Below are 16,741 nucleotides of genomic sequence, written 5' to 3' on the forward strand. Positions count from 1 at the left end.
GTTTTGCTCCCATCAATGAGCAGCCGGTAGCGTGAACGATGGGGTTACGAATTGATCTTTTTGGCTAGCGCTCGAGATGTCAACATCACATCCTAGGTCCAATCAGTTCGCCCGATAGTAGACAAGTCAAGACAATCGCACGTCTTAATTGATGAAAGTATTCCGAGAATCTAGCCGCAAGAAAGATAAAGAATGCATAGACCGATAAAGTTTGACTCTGCACAAACCCGATGAGCAAATTTCTCATCAGAAGGTGTTCAATTCTCGAGTACGCATTACATCAAGAGGTGAATTCCATGAGCTCTGAGCTGTGTCTGTCTAGCTCTACGCCTTCGTTTCATCTCTGCCTATACCCTCTTTTCCCCCATGACACCTTCCACAAACAGCATCTCACAAACGCATAACACTTCCCTTCCCAGTCTCCTAACTTCCTCAACCTAGCACCGACTGCCGATGAAATCTGAAGATCGGCGTATGAAACATAACAGGCAGTTGTCGAGCTAGAAGATCGACCAGGCGATCAAGCAAGCTCTGGTAATGGCAGGATGAATTGAAGATGCCTTGTTCATAGTATCAATATTGAGGGTTCATATTGAACTCGGAATTCATGATCGAGGCGACTGTGAAACTGCTCAGCCTAAAATCGACTATTACTAGGCCAAGACTATCGATTTATACTCTTGGTGAGTTATGTGCTGCCGCTTGCCATGTAGTTGCTGGCTGGGTTGCTTGTCGCTTTGGTGGCAGATCCTCGACTAGTAGGCCACGAAGACTGCAAAGTAACGGTACTTACGTAGAAGGGAATGCCGCAGTGGGTCCAGAATCGCCTCAAGGAGTAGCATGACTCCCTATCTTTGTTCTTAGGTTATGTGTCTGATGTATGTGGACTGTACATATCCAACGCCCTGGCCACTGCAAATCGAAGGTACCCTTCCTCTATTCTATAGAAAAGCAACCGGATGTGCGCTTATTTGTAGGTTCGGAGTAAAAGACCGCTCATGGTTGGCGTACTAGCGACTTAATGGTAGTGAAGATGTAAGGTCTTGATGTGAGTTGTGATCCTCCCACTCAGAAGCCACGATCCGAACGAGCAGCCCAGCAGAAGTCGTTCTCTCGCGACTCGGCTTGCTTAACTGTCTGGCATCGCTGGTCACGTCTCTTAGGAGCCAGGTAGTGCTGACTTCTCACGAGGATCTTTTCAAGTAAGTATTCCTAGCTCGGCTGCCACCGGACCACGAACTGGCTGAATTGGATAGTTGGACAGACCTAGCATCTTTCTGTCTAATAATTACTTCGAACCTTTCGCCAAGCATGTCAGGGGTGTTGCGTACGATCATGACGGTAACGGCTAACAGCCCGCCCTACTCTCCCCAATGCCTCGAAATCAGCTTGAAATCTTGGCAAAATGACACCAAAATCGTGAAAAACTTCCTGGAAAGGTTTCGAAATTAGTTCAAGAATTTTGCACATCATTCACTTTGATATTCACTTTGACTTGCACTACTATTTATACATTTATATTCACTTGAATAAAAACGGCGCTAAGCTCGCGCTAGTAGTGTCATCCAAATCCCCCAATGCGTTCCTCCTTTCCCGCCTTTTATTTTCTTCTTCATCTTCACTACATCATCATACGCTTTTTCCTGAAATTGCATATCCTCATTTCAGTCCTCATGCCACCACAAAGACACTCTCACAATCCACAGCCACAAGGCAGTCGCCACGAGGAGCGGTGGCGACGTGGCGAGTCCCCCCCACCACTGAATCGACACCGCAACCCTGCACCACCGAATCAACACCGCGATTACAATATCGACACAGGGCCCATGAGATCAGGCCGACGCAGTGCAATCCGCACGGCAGACCCAGATGCCCCAGGTCAGCCGGTAAGTAAGACTCTCTGCGCCCATAGAGTCGATCCTTAACACGATAGCTAGGGAAACGTTCCGCCACCAGTACTGCCACCGCCAGTTACCGATCCTCCTCGAGACAATCTCCGACATGGTCCCTGGCTTCAGATCTTAGATCGTGCACACGCAATTGGGCCCCTGCCGACAATCTCCAACACGCTTGCTGAAGAGGACATCGAACCGCCTCACGCCTTCAGTCAGCCAGACACAGCAATCAACAGCCCTCGCCCTCCACCTCAAGTCTTTCCATCAACAAACCCCTCGCCCTCTCTACCTCCACAGAGCTTGCAATCTGCATCTCAACCCGAGCGCGCCGATCGAAATCCACACGCCCTCCAGGCCCCCGAAGCCCGGAGGGATCCCGAGTGGTGGCGCATCCACGACGAAGCAATTCACATCTTCGATACGCGGAGGGAGCATATCGTCGATCGTCACGATGAAGCCTTGCTCTCGCAATACGAGCAAATCAACGAGGCCCTGCCCCTCTTCCCCGAAAACAGACCGCACTGGACTGATCAAAATCGACAAGACGCAAGAGAGCATAATCAGGAAATGGTAGGCACGAAGGAGAAAGCGCAAGTCTACCATTGCCCCAGCATGCTGTTTTCCGGGCGGTGCAATCAGCAAGGATGCGTTTACATGCCTACATGTCCGAAGGACCGCGTGGTAAGCAAGCAAATATGACCCTTCCCTCATCGTATTTTTGCTATGGAAGGAAGCTTACGTACGCCTTTTTTGTAGGCTTGTCGCTGTGTGTGGGCGCATACGCCGCAATGGTGTGGGCTTTATGCCGACGGCGGATTTTGCCCAAGTGGGGACGGCTGTGAGTGGAAGGAGAGCCACAATATTGTGACGGTGGTCAAGATGAAGGAGTATCAGACGTATTATAATCAACAACAGTAGATTAATCGACTTGCTGCAGCGCCGAGCTGCGCTTCAAGAGTAGTTGGGAAGAAAGCATGCAATATCAACAACGGACCTTCTGACGGCAGCTCGAGCTGCGCCTCAGAATTTCAATTGATTCATGATCGCTGGTACGACTTTGCTGATTCATACCTTCGCATTATGGTTGCTTACTACCAGGCGTATCGTCCGTCCAAAGTCTGGCTAAGAATTGCGTGCATCTTGTGAGAAATCTTTGGCAGAGTTCCGTAATAGAATCGATGTGAGCAATACGTTCTGAGGTTGGCAGCAAAACCTTGACACATTGTCTGTCATTTGCGCAATTTGCCACTGCAGTGTCAACACTCCTCCACCAGCCTCCTGCTTATGGCAAACGCGGGGTATTTGATTTAAATCTTCCACTTTCCAATTGCGAATTGATTATTCTAACACCAAACCATACCATTTTCACAATTCCCTACCAGGTCAATTACATGATGTCTTACAGACAATCAGCTCGATATCATCCTTACACCAATCGGCGCTCTGACAATCAACAGCCAGACCCGAATCCCCACGAAGAAAGCGTGAAGGATGAAGTGGAGAGATTTGTCAAATCGGAGGCGCCACCTCCAGAGAATCCTCCATTACAGCTCGTTCCTGCACAAGGTCCTCGCTCGAGTGATAATCAACTGCAGCTGTGCTTTCTTCAGGTAAGCCCCGCCTTTTCCAACCAACGCGCCAGTCGCTGAACAGTCAGGGCATCGCAATCTACCTCCGCCGGGGCGACATCGATCGATGGCGGTATCTAGTCGAAACCAAGTACCTATTCGACCCAATCCAGAAAGCGCAAATCTTCAGCAATCAACAAATCTCCCGTCAAGACAACTGGGTACTTTTCCCCCCCCCCCTTCACCTCCCCCCTTTCCCCCCTTTCAACCCCACTCTAACAACTCCTCTCTAGACCGTCCGCTTCCTCACCCCCTCCAAATCCATCGCCTCCCTAGTCAGCATCCACGACCCCCTCTACCGCAACGACGGCAAACCGCTACAACGCCCCTCGATCAACACGCTCGGGCAGCCCGGGCTCTCAATTCTCTGGCCACTGCTCACGCAGCACGAACAGCGTGCTCTGGCCGCCTACTGGAATGCTCTGCCTCCCTTTAATCGAGCCATTCCGAATCCACATCCTAAAGACGCGAGCAAGAGGGCGAAACCACGCCTCATCTCCGAGGATGCGAGGGGAGGCAAGAAATGGGACTGGTCCGGTCTCTACCAACCCATTCGACCAGAATTTTGCCCCTGTTTTGTGAGGGCGCATGGGTGTCGGTACACGGGCAGGGCGCCGGCGCAGTGTGGGTGCAGCCAAAATCTGTGTTACCAACACGTGAGTGCCAACCCCCCTCCCCCCCTCCCCCTACTGGTACATGGATGGATGCTCACATTGAATGCCACACAACAGCCCTGCGAACACGACGTCAACACGACAGTAATCCACATCGGCGCCTGCTGCGACAAAGCGCTCCTGCGGCAGCGGTGCCAGAACTACGAGAATGGGCATTGCACATTCCAGCATAATCCCGCACTAATCTACAAAGGGCTCGAGCACGATTGTTTCCATCATCGGCATTATAGGGCTGAGACGCAGCGCAAGGGAGGGGAGGGGGAGGAATCTACAATTGGTGTGCCAGCGACGTGTGCGGGGGACACGCCGGCGGAGGAGGTGAGGGGGTTTTTGAGGCGGTTGGCTTTGGGGTGAGAGAGGAGAGAGAGGGGGTAAAGGGGGAGGAGGGGAGGGGGAAGTGGCGGGTTAATCTACAGGAGGAGCATTTGAATTAGGAGGGGTTTTTGTGAAGGATGATAACGGTGAAGAGTCGAGTATGAGAAGAGGGGCAGAAAGCTGAAACGAAAGGTCGCTGTGTGGAGAATCTGGGAAGGCGACTAGATAAGCAGGGTAAATCCCCGCGTGCTCAGAGGTTGACAATATACCATGAGAGAACAACGTGTCGAGATACTCCTCTGGTATCCCTTTCTCCGTCTGAAGGAACTGCATTCTTGCTTGTTGCTAGATAGGTTCTCGCTTCTTCTTCGAGTACAATGTTCATCGTAGAAATCCTGTCGATCTCGAGGTACGATAAGAGAGAAGCGGGTTACAAAATAGATTATATAAAGTGAATAAATTGCAGCTTCATTGCCTAGCCATTTCAAATAAGTACGGACACGTTGCGGCGATATTTTGGCAAAGTTGCTGAGGAGTTGTTGGCAGATTGTCTTACTATAAAGCCAAGTCTTTCCTATCTACACCGTTTCGCTTCTCTCTTCTGATGCTTCTCTCGCTCAACTCATGGGTTATGCCTACTCATAGCCTTCCCATACGTCTGGCCTAGCAATAATTCTTCTAAAAAGCTAAGCTTATCTACGCTCGTTCCTCGTGGAGAATTTGGCGGTATGAGACAAGCTATAAGTGGTCTAGTCCTTGGTCGTGGATTATGTTACGGAGTTGGTTGCTGGACTTGAGGGTAGAGGGTTAGTCGTAGGTATGGTGCTTGACACTGTGTCTAGACTTGGTGGTGTTGTAGGGTATCCCTTCGTCTGGTAGGGCCCTTATTTCAGGGGTATTACCCGTTTTTCAAGAAATAAAGGAATTTAGTAGCTAAACTTTAACTAAATTAATTAAAACTTTTAATATATATTAAATATAACTTAAAAAATAAAATTTAATTTTTATAATTTATTATAAATATTTAAATTAATTATTAATAATTTTAAATTTTAGACTTTTTAAAAACTAAAAATAATTTTTTAAAATTTTAATAAAATAAGAAATAATTAATCAACTATATTAAAACTTTTTTATAAAAATTTTATAATATTAAAATTTATAAAAAAAAGTTTTATAAATTTTAAATAAAAATTAAATATTTTAATAAGCTTTTTTTCTTAGAAACTAATTTTTAAGAAATTATAAAAAAAAATTTAATATTTTTAATATTTTTTTTTAAAAAGTTGAAAATATTTTCTTTAAATAAATGTTTTTATAAATATAAAGTTTTTTTTATAAAAAGATTATTTTTAATAAAACTATTAATATATTATTTATTTTTAAAATTTTATTTTAAAATTTTAAAATAAATTAAAATAATTAATAAAAATATTATACAAAATTTATATATTACTATTTAATTACTTTACTTTAAATATATAAAGAGTTTAGTAGAAGGGAATTAAGTTTATATATTAATAATTATTTTATAAAAAAAACTTTTAATTCTAAATTTTTTAAACTTTTAATATTTTTCTTAAATTCTTAAAAAATATTATAAAATTTATATAATTATACTTTTATATATATAAAATTTATATATATTTAATTTTATAATAATAAATATATTATTCGTTAAGTTATAGTAAAATTTGTATAGGGGGTTAAGATTTCGGATTTAAGGGTCTTACCAGACGAAGGGATAAGGCGTATAATCGGACATATCTTGATTGTAAGAACGCTGGGTTTAAGAGAGCATATCGATTGGTTGAAAGTTCATTAGACGGTTCTGAATCCTCCAGCAAAGGCTCGGTGTCTTCGCTTTCGATGTTTCGCGCTCCTGACGTTCGTCTGTCTTGTGGGAGGTCACGAGTGGGACGGGAGCCGGTTCTGGCGGAATATTTGTACTAAGAGCGTTCGCAGTTTCGGACCTGAGTACGTGGTCTGGGGAGATTTACTGATGATTTTAAGGGATCTCTCTGCCAATATGACGGGGACACGGACGTCATCCATATTGGTGGACAGTGCGAGATGTGGATGTTGGGGGTTGGGGAAAGTATACGGGAACGATGCTCGCAAGTTTGGTCACAATCCTGCCTTGATTCATATGTCTTATCATCATGGTTGGTGCCATCCTATCGCCATAGGAAGAAATAGACAAAGGGGTCTTAATTCCACGACGAATCGGGGTCCGGATGGATGGTCACGAAAGATACGTTGTGCGCGGTGCCACGTAGCACTTAATGGACTTTGATTTTCTCTTTTTCAATTGCCGAGTCTTCAGCGCGCTCATAGCTAGCGACCTGGCTAGAGAGATTGACTATCGATCGAATAACGTTGGTGCAGAGAAAGTGCAGTAATGCCAAGTTGAGTCCTACTCCTGGGGGCTCATGTCGCCTGCAGGACTTGTTCCTGCTGCTTGGTAAAGTCTCGCCTGCATTTTCCAGCTTCCACCACGTAGGATTTCTCAACTCTCGCCAGAAAGGGGACAGCATGCTAAGTTCCCTAAACAATGCGGTGAAGAGGACTGGGAACGGGGGAAAGATGGGAAGGGAGTTAAGCGAATAGCTCAGGTACTCGAGAATACTTATAGTGCTTTTCGATTTCTTTCTAGGCATTTATACGCTATATGTCTCCTCTCTCTCTTGGTCAGTCAAGGAGTCTAGCAATTTTTTGTTGGAAGCGATGATAGAAGATGCGCAAGTACATAATATTGCCTCTCACATTGCTATGGACGCTGCGTTCGTGCCTGCTACTTTAAATGAAATAGTATAAGGTGATTGGAGGTCTAAAAGTACATTAAAACCCTCTTTTCCTTCTCCACCGCATCTGAATGGAGATTATCTAACACTAGGATAATACGCCTAGTACTCCCTTATCCTTGCTACTATCATAGTGTTGTGACTATGTAGATCAATACACCCGTCCCCAGCAGGACAAGAGCTACACTGCGCGTATAGCGCACATGCGTTACCTGTGTAGGGCTTTGCACATCTGCATACCTACACAATCAGCTTATTAGCCCTAATACCACACACACATTCAAAGATTGGACAACGTACGTATCGATTCCCTGCACCAATATGCAGATACTCACCCTCCACCTAGCCCCCATCTCGTTGCACATCCCCTATAGCAAAGAGCACGGGCATGCCAACACTCCGCTTTCTCCACCGTGTTCATGAATTGTAGATTATGCTTGCGAGAGCTCCGCTGGTGGCTTGTTGGATGTGTGTGTAGAGCCTCACTGGTTTGGAGGTTACGAGAGCTGTCAGTATTTTGACGAAGGGGCTCGTCATCCATTTCCCCCGCGTATCCTTCCTGCAGCGCTCTTTCTCTTATAATGTCGTTGGTTAAATGCCTGTTGCAGAGTGACGCTGTATCTTACGCTTAGCCATGCTATACTTTCTTTTGAAAGCGATGCCCCTCGTCCAGCTTCCTTTTCTGTAGAAATCGGTGCCACCGACAAGAGGCGCCGTACGAGATCTATGCCGAGCAGGATCGATATACTGTTTTCCTTATTCTCTCTTCACGCTGAACTTGCACAGCTTCAGTATCTTGCAATGTAGCTACTGCAGGTGGATCAACCTCAGCGGCAAATATCTTCACTGTCGCTTTATCTCCAATGACTGCCGCCCGAATCCATCCAAATGTGGGATTTTCATCGAGTATATGTGAAGGATATCGACTTTCTCTTCAAGTACAGATTGTCTGACGTTATTGTGCCATTTTCCAATGAAATTAAAAGGAGGAGATTATCAGGGATGGTAGATAACATATTTGCTAAAGTTAGGGAGGGGCTCAGCGAAGCATTAGATCCTATCCTCTTATTTTCCTCCAATCTTTCCCTTAGTGCATTACGAAGTCAATTCTCCTTGATCGATACCCTTGGCTGCATACTAACTCTATGTAGATCATTGACAATGTCTTTCGACGGTCATACTGGACCGCAATTCGCTGTATCCGATCGACTTAATGAAAGCGGTGAAAGGACTTCGGAGACGACACAGCAAGTCGATATCCATAGTCTCTCGCGATCGGCACGCACAGATACACCTGCGCAGTCGCCAACTCCGACGCAGCAGTCAGAGCATTTTGATTATATCCACCGCTTCCAAAAAGTAAGTCTCAGCGTACCTCCAATAGCAGTGCTAACAAGATGAGTAGCCTCAACAGGAGGTAGACACTCCCACAGCCTTTTCAACTCGGAAAGCTCAACAAGGCGGGAGATTCCCGGCGAACGCGAGACCGAAATGCCCAAATGCTGATACAACCATCCGCCATGCCAATAACACAGGTAGCGCGGGTCGTCAGCCCACCACATCTGCGCAGTGGCCAGCGAGAACTTCAATGTCAGAGTCGCCCCAACATCCTTTCAATCAGCGACATACGGACGAAAGCCCTTCCCTACTTACTCGTGATGATATCGTATCGGATGTACACCCTTGCAATCCTCCAAAAACACTAGAGCAGTCATATTATTGGCGAGACCTATATTTCGAGGGGACCCAGCTCTTCGAAACCCGCGTAGAATCTCTCCTCAAACCTGGTGATCGGGAAAGATTACGCACATTTGACCAAGCTCCAAATCCTCCCCCTATGATGGATGAACACAGGGCAGACGCGAGTGAGGATGAAGCAGAGCGCATTCGCGAACATAACTTGCGATGGGCATATACCTACGAGCAATCAGAGAGATACCACTGCCCAGGCAGTCTCCTCATGGGTGTATGCAATCTTCGTGGCTGTAGCTACGTGCACACTTGTCCGAAGAATCGCTTTGTACGTGCATTTTCCTCCTTTGGTATTTATCACGAGCAAATGAAGCTGACATATAGTGGGCGGCGGACCAGATTTGCAGATGCTTGAAACCACATACAGGCAAAAGCTGCTTCAGTTTCGCAACCCCTGGTAGATGTACTGAGGAAGCAGGGGGCCTCCCTGCCACTATCGGCACAGCCACAATATCATGATACTTCTGAAGATGAGGGAGTTCGGAGCCTACTATTGGGGCCGAGTATAGGAAATGATATTTTTTCCTGTGTTTGGGCTGTAGTTCGAAGTCCTGACAAGCTATCTGAGCGTGTGAGTTGAAATGAGGGCGAACAGCGCCGGAAAAGTAGTATTGCAGAAAATTGAATGAATGTTGCTCTGGCTGATGTTGAGGCCTGCCAGGGTTTCGAGTCCCCAAATGGCTCCGATCTCATTACCTCCGTTTCGCCAGTTTCACCATTATCACAGTTGAGGTCTAAACGAATTTGATAATAGAGCTGCATTTGAATGTCCGAGCTGTGAGAAATAAAAGTCCTTCCTTTTGCTCGGATAGTACGTATGCTCTATGAAAGCTATTTCAGAAAATTCGTACGCAAGCTTGACATTGACCGCACTGTATCGCTCATGATATCATCGGCGTCATCTTTTTCTCTCCGACATCTGTGACGATATGGGTGAAGCCACATTGCATCCAGCAAGAGACTATCTCAGCCCTGGAGATATTGTCGAGTCTCGTTGAGTCTTTAAGGCGGACAGCATCGCTACAGGAAATGGATCCCCAGCATTAACTCTTGCTAGTCTAGACTTGAGCTACTATGAACACCTGAAGTATGACATATAGCTTCGCGAGGCATTGACCATGGATGAAACTTTTACTCCCACTTTTATAGATCTCGATCGGGGGATATGATATTGTACGTTCATGGAACAAAATCGCCATGCCCTTCGGTGTAGGCAAATTGCTATTCAGCCTAAACAGCATCACTGTGTCTTCGCATGTGCTGAGAGAGGTACACTTATGCATAGCTGTTCCTAGCGCGGCCGTTGGCAATGTAAAGGACTTCGGAGTGAGCGAGCAGTGGACCCAGAACTCGAGTTGGTAATGCTGTGGCATCCCCGCGCCGCGCCCATTGTCTTTGTCAGGACGGGTACATCCTGGGTAGAAGCTTTCGGCTTGTACATACTTGGATCAAGGTGCTGCGATGAGGCACGATGCGGAGAGCGGGAAAGTTTGCAAAGAATCGTGGACTTGGAACGTGGGGTGTGTTTTGAAATTGCTGCCTCGAGCCCAAAAGTAACTCGCAAATGGCCCTTGGTATGGTGCGGACGAAGATTACGTGTATCACAGCTCAGGGCAGGTGACTGCGGGTGAAATGATGCATACATCAGAACGCGAGTTCAGCTTAGCGCACCTGATCGCTCGTGTCGTGGATATAGCCTTGTACGGTTGTGTGCTCCCCGGTCTCTTTTGTTATTTGGCTGGCCTATTTCCACGCTTGTCTTGTGCCTTGTCTCCTCCACCTTCTTCCACAACACAAGCTGTGAGTCAAGAACTCCTATCCGCTGCTCTGTCCCACATTCTTACGATGTATCCTCTCTTGACCTGTCATGCTTCATTGTGGCGGCCAGGTGTCCACATCGTCCACAGCAGGAAGTGGTGGAGAGGCAGCGGTGGTACGGTTGGTCAGCTTTAGAGGGTCCTGAGCGCTTGTGAGAATCTTCATGGTCTTTGAAGTCCCCAGCGGTCACGTCTATCTGCAAGCTCTTCTCCCACGTGCCCTCGAATGTGGACTCGACTGGTCGAAGGGGGTAGGAAGTCACCGCAGAGGTGTGCTAGTCGTTAGGACCCGAGCAACCTTTGAGGTCTCGGCCTCCAGGACGAGCGCAAAAGAGCAGTGTGTGACCGCGTGAGCATCCAAAGACAACGCTCAACCCGAGAAACGGTCGTGACCTTGGTTGTCCTGAGCTCCTTCTATCATGCATCTCTTACGGTAGCGCTTTGACTCACCCTCCTCCTCAATTGTAGCCGAAGAGTCTCTTCTTTCTTTTCTTCTGAGCATTTCTTTTCCTGCTTCGGAGTTCGGAACGCGCAGCGCGCAGCATTGCTCTTTTCCCTCGCCTTTTCGATGCGCGTACCTCATCTTCCTCTATCAGTATGACAGCCACCACTACAAGTAGGGCTAATATCACCGTCGTAAGTATGACAATGACCTCATCCTCGTCCAGGTCGTCGACCAGATCGTCCAGGTCATCCATGTTGTTTCGTGGCTGGGATTGAAGTCTCCCGGTACGCGTTATTGTCGCGTACCTTTTTTCGGCTCAAAGATTTTCCGAGGCCGCAGGCCGCAACTCGACAACGTTGTTGCCAGTCTTCTATTATCATCCACCCTAGCAGCTTCCGAACGACTGCCATGCGAATGTACTAGTAAAACATCGTATCACTGAGCAGCATCCATCACCTGTCGGAGCGTAGAGCCGGCAAATACAGATGAGCTTGGACACAAAGGAAGATGCAAAGCATGGCAAGAGCATGGGAATTACACTGTACACGAGGGGCATCAAGGCCGAGATACAACACATGTCCAATCTCTCGAAGTTCATAGCATGTCTATAACGCTATTTCCACCCTCTTGTGTCCTTTGCTCAACAACTGCCTCTGCGAGTATGCTCCATCCTCCTCTTCCGAAAATTGCGGTCTGTTGTTTCGCTTTCAATTCTCAACGGTCTGCCTTCGCCGGTATCCGATACTGTGGATGACTCTGTGTCGATGAACGAATGCAGGAGCATGATGATCACCACAAGTGAAGCCTGTCAAAGCGGTCTCTGTCGCTATCTGTCCTCTACTGGTCAAGCTACCTGCGTCTCCGCGAGCTCTTAGTCCAGAGTCACAAGTAGACACTAGCAAAGCCCAATCATCATGCGGTGCACTGATCTAGAGTTATGAGCATATACATCAGGTAATAGGTGCAATGGCTAGGCGTCCAGTGGTGGTGGACATTCAACCAGCGACTCAGGCAGGTCGAGTTTCGAAAAGACAGTGGGACAAATATCATGCGCCAGGATGTTTCGTACCGGTTTTCCTAGGGGAGATAGTACGCGTCAGAGTATATACCCTAGATTACAACGGACATCAGCACAGGGTTGCGGGGGTCTATTGTCATTGGAGCATTATACAACAAATCTGACACCAGAGCAAGAGGCCCGCAGAGAAGACCATGAGCGCAAGAAAAATCTCAGACGGAGACAAGCTCTGATCATGAAAACCCGAGACTCTTGAGAAGTTAGAAACCTATGATGGAACATGTCATGTTCGACGCCCTCGTTGGTTCTTTGGTAGCTAATTTGGATCGTATCCGTACAAAGAAGACTTTCTAGAATCGATGCCGACCTTCGCATATCCAAGTCTTTCATACTCCCTGCACTAGATCTATAGTGATGCCATTCTGTCGGATAGTAAACTAGCAGCTAGTAGCACTCGTCATCTACTCCCTCCATTGCGTGGAAAGAGTCAGCCGAGCAGCTCTGATTGTCACAGTCCCCCCCACCCCCCCTACTTTTTCCCTAAGATCACTGGATTTGAGCCGTTCCGGTTACAAAATCCAACCTCTCCACAAAACCGAGAGAAATGCCGATCAGCCCCTTCTATACCTCAATGAGAGGTATGGTGGACGAAACCAGCACCGCCCAAGAGATCGATATGGGCTGACATCCCTAGTAGAAACACGGTCAAGGGGCCACCACACCGCTCAGGAGATCGATCTGGGCGGTCCACACATCTCTAAAGGACTGCCGTTCGCTTTGGCGCGTGATGCTGCAGGTCGTGACCTTCATGAGCCAGCTGGGCTCCTCCTCCTTCCTAAAATACTTCATATGAATGCCCGAAGTCGGGCTCCTCTGTGTGATTGAATACAACTCGTTGCTGATGGTAAGGAGTTTCCGGCCCTCCATAGCTCGCCTCCCTTGGTGAGAGCAGCAGTTACGTTTGCTAGGCTCGTAGTTAGATACTCGTTGAAGTAATCCTGGAATGAAGCAAAGTAATCGTCTCCGTCTTCTTCGCAAACTCGAATATACTCTTTATCCTCTTCCGCCGGCAATAGACTTGTCTTGGTCCACCAGTAGTCTTTGTCCGATACAATGCGCTTATCCTCGAATACAGGGTTGGCCCCTACAGTGCTAAGTTTTCGTGAGATTGCCTCTACTATTGCTTTAGAAATTCCGACATAATAGCTGGCTTTCCCGTAGTATTCGAATACGCTATGGTGGATTACTACGTCTGGAATGGTCACACTATTCGCCCTCGACGCCCAGGACCACCGTGAGGCGCGTGTGCCATTCGAAGACTGACTGGGATGGGCGGCGTGAGAGTCCTGTAACGGAGGGCGATCGACCTTCTCTGAATTTTCTTTGGCCAGAAGCCTGCTGTGTAAATGTTGGGGATGTGGACGAGACGCGGTGCCAGAGCGATCAGGATGTTTGAGAGTTGGGAAGGGGGAATGTTTGTAGTCTTGTATCAAACAGACTAATACCGTTGGAGAAATGGGCTCTCCTGTCCACATGTTCAAATTGCCGATTGCACGTCTGTAGCTTTCGATCGAAGAGATATCTTCCGGGCGTTGTGCTGGACTTCTACACCAGTCACACTGGCAGCCGATGTGTCTAGTGTTTCGTAACTCTCAGGCGAAGCCTCGGGGAATGACTTCTTGGTCGTATAAGGCGCGTGTCAAATCTTCGCTCGCCTCAGTCTGACGATGAATACCTTCCAGGTCTCTCTGGATCTGGACTTGGTTTTGGAACTGTAGATCCGCGTCGTCCTAATTCGTTACGGCGGGGTTGGCGGATTTGACTGGTCGGCACGATGTTGATATCTTGTCGGGTTCTACACCGCTGATCGATATGTAGGCCGTAAATCGGTTGCAGCATTCCGTGTGGTTTGAGACGGAATGTTCGTTTGTTGACTGGCCGAGCGTGCCTGAAGACCCGTTCGTAGATCTTAGGAACGAGACTGAGTAATCGCTTGTTGCTTTGCGGCAGGCGTTGGTAATGGCCTGAACGGCAAATCACCACAGTTCCAGGAACCGCGATTCGGAGAGTCTGAGGTTGATTTGAGCGCTGCTGATCCCCTTGTCGCGCGATGAATGGCGGTGGTAGTGGACTCCAGTCTTCCCCTTGCTTTTCCACCTGCAGAGCAGCAAGTGCGAGAGCAGCTACCGCAAAATTACGGTGATCGGGACTGTCCCAGTCCCCGTCAACCCTTTCACCTAGAAATTTATGGTACCGTGGATTTTTTTGCGCATCCTCACACCTCATCACCTGCTTCGTCCACTCCTGGAAAGTTGATTGTTGTAGAAGATTCGTGGGAGTGTGATGATGAACATCAATATCCCAACCGTAAGGGTTCTTCTGGCAGGGGTCCTTATCAGTAGTCAGCACGAGTGCGTTGAGAACACAGGAATATCCGCGTTGCTTCAGACTCACAAAGAATAACCTCCCGTTCCGCGTTGGTATCACGACGTAAGTCGTGTTCCCTTGGTCCAGTCGCGGATCCTATTGTATTTATATATATGTTTATTTACATACCTCGAGGGTACATATATATAGAGAGAGGAAAGAAGATGGAGGAGGATAGGCGGAGTTGTGAGGTTGAGGATGAAAAAAATCAAAAGGAGGGGGAGAGGAGGGCCCTTATATACCCGTCAGTTCTCACTAGCTGGACTAGTTTGGCCGTGAGACATGCCCAAGACATTGTTATTCACAGATTTCAGGTGTCGAGGCAATCCACTCTACGTGAGACATATGCAGCCACCCAAGCCTTTGTCAAAGGGATGAATTCAGTGCAAGACATTACACGGCAAATTCTTCACGAAGTCACACGACAATTCATCCTTGCATGGTACACACACATTGACAGCAATGAAACACTTCCTGGAGAGAATTCACACACGGATAGCGGTGAGATACTAATACCGGACGGAACGGCTATCAATGGTGGTCATATCTCTATCGAGGTATCATCTGTCTCTGACGTCATGTGAAGAATTGGCAGGCGACCGATTGCCTCCCTGAGAGTGAAGACTGCCTCAAAACATGAATAAAGCACCCAGTGAGGTGTGAAGGAGACTCCGTAGGTAGAACGTGAAGTAATCAACGGACCGATGAAGGCAACGAACCAGCTTCTAGACTCTGCATGAACAAGAAACACAGAATACAACACTCGATGTCTCATCTTCACTTACTTCCTCCGCCAACATTGCATCGCCTCGTGAATTGAACAATCGGGCAAATCGTGAATAGCAAAACGAATAGTGTCTCGTGAGCCTAGTGTTTGTGTCACCTGACAACATAAAGAGGGAAAAAGCTAATTTGTCGGTGAGACATGTCGAAATGAATGCTTCCATCACCGCTCGTCAACGGATGTGTTACCAATCACTACAAAAGGACTTGTGTACATAGTATCTGTGGCAGTTCTGATCATGGGATTTACCCAGCCGCATATACGATGACACTGATGGTAAAACAGCATGTGATAGGAGCCCACCTGTGTGCTCTGATTCACAAACGTAGACGGCGCTGAGAAATGGCGAAGAATACGTACTATTGGCTTAGCCTTAGAAGACAATACGTCTATATCATTCCGGCGTGGAACTGTGTGATTGAAGCTTGTCATCCGCACTATGAATTCGGCAAGTTCGGTATGTCAATCTCGTGGCGAATCTCACGATAGAATTCTCTAAGCCGCGGATGTTGAGCAAAGAGAGTAGAATGTTGGGGTAAGGGGAGCTGTATTTGGGCGTCATCTTCAAGGTGTAATCCATCTCTCTCAAAATTTCCAGCAGCTTGGTGCATCTCTGCAGTGCTCTTTCTGAAATCTCCAAAAATCCTCAGCTTGTGAGATTGCTTGTTCTAAGCCCAATTACATGTTCACACATTTGTACAACCTGTCTTCTAGGAATCTGGGAACGGGGAAGTGGGTGTATATGTCTGAGCTTCATGGCAATGGTGAACGATCTGAAACGATTTGCCTCAGGTTTGATGCAACAATCAGCTTTCGATCGCTGCTGATGGTGACTGGGTCCTCTCGAGTCAGGTAGAGGCCCACCGTATCACTTGTATTTCAATCTTTCTCGTATCTTACAAACTGTTGTCATTCAAACCATGCCACGGTTTGGCAAGTGCTCATGCAGGCGACACGGCTGATTCGAAGCCTTCGTCCAACCTAGGTTTCGCCTCAATTATTTCGTCAGAGCAGGAACGCTGCTGTACTGCGAGAGGTTGGGCGCCTTGGGTGACTGATATCATCGTCTCCTCTTGGAATGAGCTGCTGACTGTCGTTGAATAGAGCATTGCAGGGGTGGACTCATATGACGACATGAGGGAAGGTCCGGATGAGGTATTTATCCAGCAGCCATCGTCAGCT

General features: G+C 47.4%; 4 protein-coding genes across 4 annotated transcripts; 2 read left to right on the forward strand and 2 right to left on the reverse strand.

The window, feature by feature from the left end:
- Window positions 1–1,869: 1,869 nt before the first annotated feature.
- On the forward strand, window positions 1,870–4,370 carry KY384_003983 (uncharacterized protein; the record flags this gene model as incomplete). Its single annotated transcript, XM_044812492.1, has 7 exons — window positions 1,870–1,878; window positions 1,938–2,489; window positions 3,353–3,505; window positions 3,553–3,684; window positions 3,757–4,101; window positions 4,158–4,179; window positions 4,255–4,370. 7 exons carry the CDS (start codon window positions 1,870–1,872, stop codon window positions 4,368–4,370), a joined length of 1,329 nt encoding a protein of 442 aa, XP_044671625.1.
- A 4,107-nt stretch (window positions 4,371–8,477) lies between these two features.
- KY384_003984 (uncharacterized protein) lies at window positions 8,478–8,975 on the forward strand (the record flags this gene model as incomplete). The annotated part of the gene is made up of 2 exons (XM_044812493.1): window positions 8,478–8,675; window positions 8,856–8,975. The coding sequence occupies 2 exons, from the start codon at window positions 8,478–8,480 to the stop codon at window positions 8,973–8,975; spliced, it is 318 nt and encodes a 105-aa protein (XP_044671626.1).
- A 2,327-nt stretch (window positions 8,976–11,302) lies between these two features.
- Window positions 11,303–11,583, reverse strand: KY384_003985 (uncharacterized protein; the record flags this gene model as incomplete). Its single annotated transcript, XM_044812494.1, is given in 2 exon segments — window positions 11,303–11,446; window positions 11,464–11,583. The coding sequence occupies 2 exon segments, from the start codon at window positions 11,581–11,583 to the stop codon at window positions 11,303–11,305; spliced, it is 264 nt and encodes an 87-aa protein (XP_044671627.1).
- Window positions 11,584–13,193: 1,610 nt separating this feature from the next.
- KY384_003986 (uncharacterized protein) lies at window positions 13,194–16,121 on the reverse strand (the record flags this gene model as incomplete). Its single annotated transcript, XM_044812495.1, has 3 exons — window positions 13,194–13,953; window positions 14,084–14,871; window positions 16,044–16,121. 3 exons carry the CDS (start codon window positions 16,119–16,121, stop codon window positions 13,194–13,196), a joined length of 1,626 nt encoding a protein of 541 aa, XP_044671628.1.
- Window positions 16,122–16,741: the final 620 nt, after the last annotated feature.

Source organism: Bacidia gigantensis, assembly GCF_019456465.1.
Source record: "Bacidia gigantensis strain McMullin 20006 chromosome Unknown contig_180, whole genome shotgun sequence".
Taxonomy (NCBI): Eukaryota; Fungi; Ascomycota; class Lecanoromycetes; order Lecanorales; family Ramalinaceae; genus Bacidia; species Bacidia gigantensis.